This window comes from Salmo trutta, unplaced genomic scaffold (assembly GCF_901001165.1).
Source record: "Salmo trutta unplaced genomic scaffold, fSalTru1.1, whole genome shotgun sequence".
Taxonomy (NCBI): Eukaryota; Metazoa; Chordata; class Actinopteri; order Salmoniformes; family Salmonidae; genus Salmo; species Salmo trutta.
Genome location: NW_021822458.1, coordinates 523,586 through 532,889, shown reverse-complemented (window position 1 = coordinate 532,889; position 9,304 = coordinate 523,586). Strand labels below are relative to the sequence as shown.

Genomic DNA, 9,304 nt, shown 5'->3' with positions numbered 1-9,304 from the left:
GAGACCTGAGGTCATCCTACCCCCGCTCCCCCTACCTCTGTCTTACAGTGGGGAGACCTGAGGTCATCCTACCCCCGCTCCCCCTACCTCCGGCTTCCAGTGGGGAGACCTGAGGTCATCCTACCCCCGCTCCCCCTACCTCTGTCTTACAGTGGGGAGACCTGAGGTCATCCTACCCCCGCTCCTCCTACCTCCGGCTTCCAGTGGGGAGACCTGAGGTCATCCTAACCCCGCTCCCCCTACCTCCGGCTTCCAGTGGGGAGACCTGAGGTCATCCTACCCCCGCTCCCCCTACTTCCGGCTTCCGTTGGGAAGACCTGAGGTCATCCTACCCCCGCCCCCCTCCCCATCTCATACTTCTGAGTGGGAGACCTTCCCAGGCAGTAGCCTGCCTAGCTCACAAACTAGAATCAGGGCACACACTCCGACAAGGTTAATTGACCCACAGTCCCACACGGTGATATGATATCATTGACGTGACGTGCAAATGAGCGATAGAAAACTGATCGCGGAAATGCCACCATTCCAAATTTTTTGGTGCGGGCACCCCGTGCCGCCCCCGGCAAGATGCCCATGTCGCCTATACCTAAATCCGCTACTGTGTGTGTGTGTGTGTGTGTGTGTGTGTGTGTGTGTGTGTGTGTGTGTGTGTGTGTGTGTGTGTGTGTGTGTGTGTGTGTGTGTGTGTGTGTGTGTGTGTGTGTTTCTCACTGTGTAGGCCTATACGCGTAATCATTCTGAATATTTTGGGCAGATTTGGTTTAAAAAGTAATTGTCACAAAAATGAATTACATTATTTTACTGCCACTGCCTATCATGTCTGGTGAAAACAAAACACCGATATTAATGCATACATTGCATATGACCCTACCTACATGACAATTGTTTCACTTTAATAATGTTTACATACTGCTTTACTCATTTCATATACTGTACTCTATTCTACTGTATTTTAGTCAATGTCACTCCGACATTGCTCATCCTAATATTTATATAATTCTTAATTGAATTATTTTACTTTTAGATTTGTCTGTATTGTTGTGAATTGTTAGAAACTACTGCACTGTTGGAGCTAGGAACACAAGCATTTCGCTACACCCGCAATAACATCTGCTAAATATGTGTGTGACCAATAAAATGTGATTTTATTCTTGCCACTAGATGGCGACGTGAGATTATAAAACGCTACTAAAATGATGCGTTCACGAAGAAGTGTTCCTCATCTGTTTCCGTCATAAATCGTTAACGAAACTCTACGTTCTTGAACGCACCCCAGATTTAAATTGTTGTAGCAACGAGCTAAACCATGCCTGCAGCTGAAGCGTCTGTTGTTTCTAGTCCTAGACACAGTTGTTTCAATTAATGGTAAATAAATCATCAAATGTGGCTAATTTTTGGCTACAAATATTGACTAACGAGTTGAACAACGTCGTATGTCCTGTATTGGGTACATTAGCTAGCTAAGTTAGCACTATCAAGGTAAGTGTGCGGATAATTTAGCTTATATAATTGCTAATAGTAACGTTACTTAGTCTACAATTTGTATATAACGTGCTGTTAACGTTAAGACTACTCAAATGAATGTTAACGTTAGTAGTCTAGCTAACTAGCTAACATTTACAGCCAATATTGTATTGCATTGTAGCAGGCTCAAGTCAACACACGGATTTTGTTGTTTCTATTGGCAATATTAACATTAACGTTACTTGTCAACGTATGCCTATTCCGCCTCTTTATTCTAGGTACCATAGTAGCCATACAGACACATCTTTGCTGGAGCAATGTCTGCATTCAGCAGCCTGGTCCCGGCTCGATTCCTGACTCTCACTGCTCACCTCGTCATCGTCATCACCATTTTCTGGTCACGGGTATGTTCACGAGTTCTGAGTACTGGCAAGGTTCTGGACAAACCATATCCTCTGTGTGTGACATGTCTCATGTCTGTATCTGGCATCTAGAAGACACCAGTTGTTGTTCACGACATCATCAACATGCTCTTCTATAATATATGGTGTTTGAACCGTGCTTTGAATCTAGTGACACTGTGTAGATCTATCTCTTAAATAATCATACTCATTGTCCAACAGGAGAACAATGTTGAAGCTTGCCTGCCTTTGGATTTCACACAGGACCAATACGACAAGGAGGACACCAAGTAAGCATCTTTCACCCAGGACAAGACTCCTAACTCTGCACACACAGTCTATCCAAAAATAATTGCTATAGGTTTTGATAAATCACTTGTCTTACACACTCTATCTTTCTCTGTCTCTCTCTTCTAGGTTGGTGGTAGCGTTGTCAGTCACCATGGGTCTGTTTGCTATAGAGCTGGCTGGCTTCTTCTCTGGTGTGTCTATGTTCAACTGCACCCAGGGCCTCCTCTGTATCCTTTACATGTTCTCAAAACTCTTCCACAAAACCCTGTACATTACCAAAGTACATATAATGCATAGTACAGCAGTGGTCACCAGTCCTAGTCCTGGAGAACTACAGTTTGCTTTCGTTCTTGCTCAGTACTAATTTTGCGTGGCCAGTCACATCAACAAGTAGGCTACTCAAGGTCTTGATGTTTTGTTGAGTAGCTGAGTGTTGGTGCTGGGCAAGAATGAAAGCCTGCACACAGTGTGTCTCCAGGAATAGTGAAGAACATGGGAGGGAATCGATAGATGTAAGCAATATGCAGGAAGTTATACCCTTCTTTCAGATCAGCAAGGGGACGTTAATATGGACACGGATATAAGGTTGAGGAAGTAATCTTTTTATTGGTTTGGTTAAGATTCCCTGACTCAGGACTCCCTCCCCATACACCATCCATTCATCCATCTCTCCATCCACACACTAGCGACTGCAGCCCATGCCAGTGCCTCTGTGGCTCTGCTGTTCTTTCTGTTTGAACAATGGGCATGTGAAATATACTGGTGGATCCTTGCTTTCTGCAGGTCAGTGTGTGTGTGTGTGTGTGTGTGTGTGTGTGTGTGTGTGATTCTCAGAGGTTTTGTTTCCCTGACTGACGTCTCCAGCGTTGGCTGTCCACTGCAGTGCATCCATCTCCCTGTCTTTCTTTGTCTTCCAGAGATGGGAGTGTTGGACATACTGGGTTATTTTTGCCTTCTGCAGGTTTGTGTGTGAGACAGACAGACAGACAGACAGACAGACAGACAGACATCGTGTGTGTGTCCTGGAGTTATTTGGGTCATTTTTGCATCGTGCAGGTTGATACTTTGCTTATAATGCTGCCATCCTCTCTATCTCCTGTAGTGTTCTCCCTGCGTTTGTGGAAATCCTACTCTTCATCGCAGTGTTCGGACTGAAGAAGAAGCCACTATAACCGAGAGCAGTGTTTCACATCGATGTTCGGTCTGGAATGTAGTGTCCATCCTTCCCAGCACTTGTACACACCTGTCCAAGTGTGTGACACATTGTGACTGTTCAACAGTGTCAAGGAGACATAGCGGATGTTAGTGATGTTGGATGGTGATCGTAGTGACAAAGACAGAGGAGCTGGTTAAGATGTGGGTGGTCTAAGCTGCAGCATCCGATACGGTGACAGCATAGGGTCGAATCTGACTTTTGACACAACCTTTCTCTATCTATCCATCAATTTATTTATTTTAAGCTGTGGTCTGTGTTTCAGGATTCAACGGTTTTGTGGACTGTGGACGTTTGTAGATGGAAACAGAGCTACTTTATGTACCAAGGCAGAGAGGACGATTTCTAAAAACTCCAGCGTAGTGAACCTAATTGCTACGCTGAATGTATAGACACAAGTAACCATTTTTCTCTTCACCATGCTAAATGGTCCTGTGTACCATAGGATTTTAGTACCACCTTTTTAAAACGTTTACCTAAAAAAACATGTTTTATCAAGCTGTAGCTATCCCAGTTTGTTTTGCATTTCATTGGAGTCACTTGTAAACCATTCCTTCCTTTTAAGATGCTTTTTAAATTAATCTAAAGTGTGGTGATATCTGATGGTAGCTACACCCCTATATGTCAGTGTTATTCTTTTTTTATGATTAAAGTATTTTACCTGTGTAATCTCGTATTTATTTCATAAACCCCCCTTGAAAAATGTGTGCAGTGGGTGTGTCAGTGTTGACGCACGTTTTGCGTAGCCAGAATCTGATTGGCACTTCACATGCGACTCCTACGTGTGCCACCTCTCTCCGGTTCCGGGTAGCAGAAACGGAGCTTGTTCCTGGAGCTACCTGTGTTTTGAAAGGATATCGAAAACGCATGATCTTTTGTGTCAGAAACGTAATTATTGATTAAATATCAAAAGATGGGTAAGTTCTGCAAGGCTACTGTTTAATTTTGATCAATGTTTGTGCGTTGAAAATAAGTATTGAGGGATAGAAAACGTAAAGGTATCTAGCTAGCTGTGTAACGGTTGGTTTGCCATTCATTGCTAACTTTGTTAGTTACGTAGGCTATTTTGTGCAGAATACACTTGCCAACAATATATATTTCTTCAGTTTAACGGTAGGTAGGCTGTGTTGTGAAAATGTATGATAAAGTTTTCTTGTAGCTACCTCGCTATGTATTTTCAGTATTCGAGAGAGGGTGTTTCCACACGGAATCTTTCAAGAGTGTACACTGACGTGGCGTAAAGATTGCTGTTAGAATGCAGTGAAATGTTTCGTATAGGCTAGTTATTTTATGTTTATGTCACTCAAAGATGAAATATAAACCCAATTGTTGATATTATTATTCTGTTAGAATCTGGCATCTTCAGTCCAGCTGCAGCCCCTTAGATGATTGTTCTACTACTGTCACAAACTGTAATCTGCCTCTCCCCTCCCTCCAGCGGTGAACACAGGCACGTCCCTGGTTCTGTCCAGTCTGTTCTCTGTGTTGGTGTTTGCTGGGATGCAGATGTTCAGCAGACAGCTGGGCTCTACAGAGTTGCTCACCATCCTGGGAGGCTTCCTGGGCTCTGTCCTCTTCATCTGCTCCCTCACTGTATCCTCCTTACACCACAACATAGCAGCACTGCATACAATGCAGTCTAGGTAGATCTCAGATAGGCTTAGGGTTGTAAACTTGTCAGAGTAAGCTGTTTGTAAAGCCAGACAGCTAAAGTCTTTGTTTATGTTCTGTGTTCCCAAGTGATGGAAGCAGACAGTCAGTTGGTTGGTTCTATAGTCCACATGCAGCACTGTGAGTCATGGTGGCAGGATTTTTATTTTTTTTATTTCACATTTATTTAACCAAGTAGGCTAGTTGAGAACAAGTTCTCATTTACAACTGCGACCTGGCCAAGATAAAGCAAAGCAGTTCGACATACAACAACAGAGTTACACATGGAATAAACAAACGTACAGTCAATAATACTGTAGGAAAAAAAGTCTATATACAGTGTGTGCAAATGAGGTAAGATAAGGGAGGTAAGGCAATAAATAGGCCATGGTGGCGAAGTAATTACAATATAGCAATTAAACACTGGAGTGATTGATGTGCAGAAGATGAATGTGCAAGTAGAGATACTGGGGTGCAAAGGAGCAAGATAAATAAATACAGTATGGAGATGAATAAATACAGTATGGGGATGAATAAATACAGTATGGGGATAAATAAATACAGTATGGGGATGAATAAATACAGTAAGGATCACTGAATGTCTAAAGGTCTAATAAAGCCACCACATTAGGTGTCTCTTCTCTCCCACTGTGTGTTTCTCTCCTTAACCCTTTCTCCAACCAGGCCTTCAATAACCTGGAAAACCTCATCTTCGGCAAGGGATTCCAGGTCAAGATCTTCCCAGAGAGTAAGTCTGTCTTCACAACTACAGAGTGATGCATAGAATCTATTTCCTGTGTTTCACACACATTCACTGAGCCTCTTGTCATGTATGGGTGCATCTGAATAGTATAGCGGCTCAGCACGCACTCGGTCCTGTTTTAACGTGTGTTCATTTCTCTCCTCTCCACCAGTCCTGGTGTGCCTGTGCCTCTCTCTGTTTGCCTCTGGGCTGGTGCACCGTGTGTGTGTCACCACATGGTAAGTATGAACTCAGACTACTGACAAACCCAGGCGCACCAAACACAGAAACTCTCTTGACATCTGAACTAAGTGATGAAATTAAGGATTTATGGAATAACAGAGCCTATCCAACTGACAATCTCTTAGAAAAAAATGGAAATGATTGGAACCAAGATTTAAAAATAACTGATATTGGCACAAGATGGAAGTAATGTTGGAACATAACTAATGACATTACAGTTAACAAAAATGTATGCTTAATCCAGTATAAACTCATGTATTGAATTTATTATACAAGCGACAAAATTCACAAATTCTACAGGACAACAGCAGAGATGTTTAAAGTGTAAAACTACTAATGACTCAATAATTCATGACCTTCTGGAAATGTTATAAAATCCAAAAGTTATGGGTGGAGTTGGAAAGACGGCTCAGAAGTATTACAATGTAAATGAGCTTTTAATTAGTCCGTCTGCATATTTAAAGACATGGCATATGAGGGTGCAGTGAGATACCCAATGGGTAGGACAGCACTTTTCTCATCAATCATCTTAAAAAACATATACTTCAACTGGAAATCAACCAATCATCCGCCGTTCACGCAATGGAAAGGTCAAATGCTTTACTATCTAAAAATTGAAAGTGCGCAGGTGACAGAGAAACAAATTTGTGCCGTTTGAGGCCATGTGGCGGAAAGTGATACAGGCTCTGGAGATTAGTGGGTCTGGGCAGGAGTGATGTAGGGGTGAGGGCTGGTGGGTCTGGGCAGGAGTGATGTAGGGGTGAGGGCTGGTGGGTCTGGGCAGGAGTGATGTAGGGGTGAGGGCTGGTGGGTCTGGGCAGGAGTGATGTAGGGGTGAGGGCTGGTGGGTCTGGGCAGGAGTGATGTAGGGGTGAGGGCTGGTGGGTCTGGGCAGGAGTGATGTAGGGGTGAGGGCTGGTGGGTCTGGGCAGGAGTGATGTAGGGGTGAGGGCTGGTGGGTCTGGGCAGGAGTGATGTAGGGGTGAGGGCTGGTGGGTCTGGGCAGGAGTGATGTAGGGGTGAGGGCTGGTGGGTCTGGGCAGGAGTGATGTAGGGTGAGGGCTGGTGGGTCTGGGCAGGAGTGATGTAGGGGTGAGGGCTGGTGGGTCTGGGCAGGAGTGATGTAGGGGTGAGGGCTGGTGGGTCTGGGCAGGAGTGATGTAGGGGTGAGGGCTGGTGGGTCTGGGCAGGAGTGATGTAGGGGTGAGGGCTGGTGGGTCTGGGCAGGAGTGATGTAGGGGTGAGGGCTGGTGGGTCTGGGCAGGAGTGATGTAGGGGTGAGGGCTGGTGGGTCTGGGCAGGAGTGATGTAGGGGTGAGGGCTGGTGGGTCTGGGCAGGAGTGATGTAGGGGTGAGGGCTGGTGGGTCTGGGCAGGAGTGATGTAGGGGTGAGGGCTGGTGGGTCTGGGCAGGAGGGATGTAGGGGTGAGGGCTGGTGGGTCTGGGCAGGAGTGATGTAGGGGTGAGGGCTGGTGGGTCTGGGCAGGAGTGATGTAGGGGTGAGGGCTGGTGGGTCTGGGCAGGAGTGATGTAGGGGTGAGGGCTGGTGGGTCTGGGCAGGAGTGATGTAGGGGTGAGGGCTGGTGGGTCTGGGCAGGAGTGATGTAGGGGTGAGGGCTGGTGGGTCTGGGCAGGAGTGATGTAGGGGTGAGGGCTGGTGGGTCTGGGCAGGAGTGATGTAGGGGTGAGGGCTGGTGGGTCTGGGCAGGAGTGATGTAGGGGTGAGGGCTGGTGGGTCTGGGCAGGAGTGATGTAGGGGTGAGGGCTGGTGGGTCTGGGCAGGAGTGATGTAGGGGTGAGGGCTGGTGGGTCTGGGCAGGAGTGATGTAGGGGTGAGGGCTGGTGGGTCTGGGCAGGAGTGATGTAGGGGTGAGGGCTGGTGGGTCTGGGCAGGAGTGATGTAGGGGTGAGGGCTGGTGGGTCTGGGCAGGAGTGATGTAGTTGATGTTTGTATGATGTCGTCGTTTGTTTGTGTATGTTTTGTATTGTTGATAAAATAAAATCTTATAGGAAAAAAGGAATAGTGATGATAGTAACAGTACTACTATCAATGAACTTGGGGTGAAGTTTTTTTTTCTTTTCAAACCATATTGTGCTGTTGCTGTGCTGACTGTTTCATTTTGTTCTCTCTCTCTCCAGTCTGATATTCTCTCTGTTCGCCCTCTACTACATCAACAAAGTGTCTGCTGCTCTGTACCAGGCAGCCGTTCCCACGGTAATGCCAGCCAAGGCTGCCAGCAAGGGCAAGAAAAAGAACTAAGTCACTACTTAGATCAAACTTTCATACCGTCATCCAATCAGCATCCACTACAACGGCTAACCAGGCAAGGGAGAAATGGTGTAGCTTAGCCAATGACAGCGTACCCCAGTTTCCTTTTTGTAGGTCGTGCCAACCAGCATTCTTACATATTTTCCTTGACTTCTTAACTCTATAATCACTGATCTCCAAGGACTGGACATCTCTCAGCAGTATAGATAGCCCGAGACCTACCCAGCCCATCCATACACTGTTCTCAGCAGTCATGAGGCCTGGGGTGGAGGAAAGGAAGCAGTTTGGGATCTAGCCAGAATCATGTCTCTACATTCCCAACATCATCCCCATGTACTCAGCACTTGTTTCAAACTGCTTGTCTACAGATCCATATTTTTGATTGACGTCCTTTTTGTTATGGTATGAAAACTTTGTTGTTGTTAATGAATTTGTAATTAAAACTCATTGAAAATAGTATCTGTCTCTAGATTTTTCTTGGTTTAAGCTACTTGAAACAGACAAGTCAAGGTAAGCACTGCCGCTTCAGTGCTGCTATGGGAAAAGTTCCCCTTATAGATGCTCCAGGTACACACACATCTGACATCCTTTTTAAAGAGCAACCATGTACTAAGATGCTTTAACTAAAAGTTGTAGCACACCAGTGTACACTGGATTTTTGATGGAAGGAATATTATTTGAAAGTACAAACAACTTAGTTTTTGGAAATGGGTCTGCTGAAGATCTGATGATCAAGGTGGAATGTAGGACAAAAAAATCATATTAGTCCAAATAACTGTTATATTATGAACTCTGACCGAACCGTTCTACTCCTAACAAGATTTATCCAAATATATATATATATACAGTACCAGTCTAAAGTTTGGACACACCTACTAATTCAAGGGTTTTTCTTTATTTGTACTATTTTCTACAATAATAGTGATGACATCAAAACTATGAAATAACACATGGAATCATGTAGTAATCAAAGAAGTGTTAAACAAATCAGAATATATTTTAGATTATTCAAAGTAGCCACCCTTAGCCTT

General features: G+C 44.9%; 2 protein-coding genes across 4 annotated transcripts; both read left to right on the top strand.

Moving 5' to 3' along the window:
• The first annotated feature begins 1,225 nt into the window (after positions 1-1,225).
• Positions 1,226-4,038, top strand: tmem107 (transmembrane protein 107). Of its 3 annotated transcripts, XM_029743937.1 has the most exons (7): positions 1,226-1,479; positions 1,743-1,868; positions 2,088-2,155; positions 2,283-2,383; positions 2,843-2,939; positions 3,074-3,117; positions 3,259-4,038. In XM_029743937.1, exons 2-7 carry the CDS (start codon positions 1,782-1,784, stop codon positions 3,309-3,311), a joined length of 450 nt encoding a protein of 149 aa, XP_029599797.1. In that variant the 5' UTR covers positions 1,226-1,479; positions 1,743-1,781; the 3' UTR covers positions 3,312-4,038. The 3 variants fall into 3 exon arrangements, with proteins under 3 accessions (XP_029599797.1, XP_029599799.1, XP_029599798.1); XM_029743939.1 differs by lacking the exon at positions 3,074-3,117 and having other exon boundaries at positions 1,228-1,479; XM_029743938.1 differs by lacking the exon at positions 2,843-2,939 and having other exon boundaries at positions 1,231-1,479; positions 3,021-3,117.
• Positions 4,039-4,150: 112 nt separating this feature from the next.
• On the top strand, positions 4,151-8,730 carry LOC115182325 (keratinocyte-associated protein 2). The gene is made up of 5 exons (XM_029743940.1): positions 4,151-4,286; positions 4,808-4,962; positions 5,704-5,767; positions 5,934-6,000; positions 8,144-8,730. Exons 1-5 carry the CDS (start codon positions 4,283-4,285, stop codon positions 8,262-8,264), a joined length of 411 nt encoding a protein of 136 aa, XP_029599800.1. The 5' UTR covers positions 4,151-4,282; the 3' UTR covers positions 8,265-8,730.
• Positions 8,731-9,304: the final 574 nt, after the last annotated feature.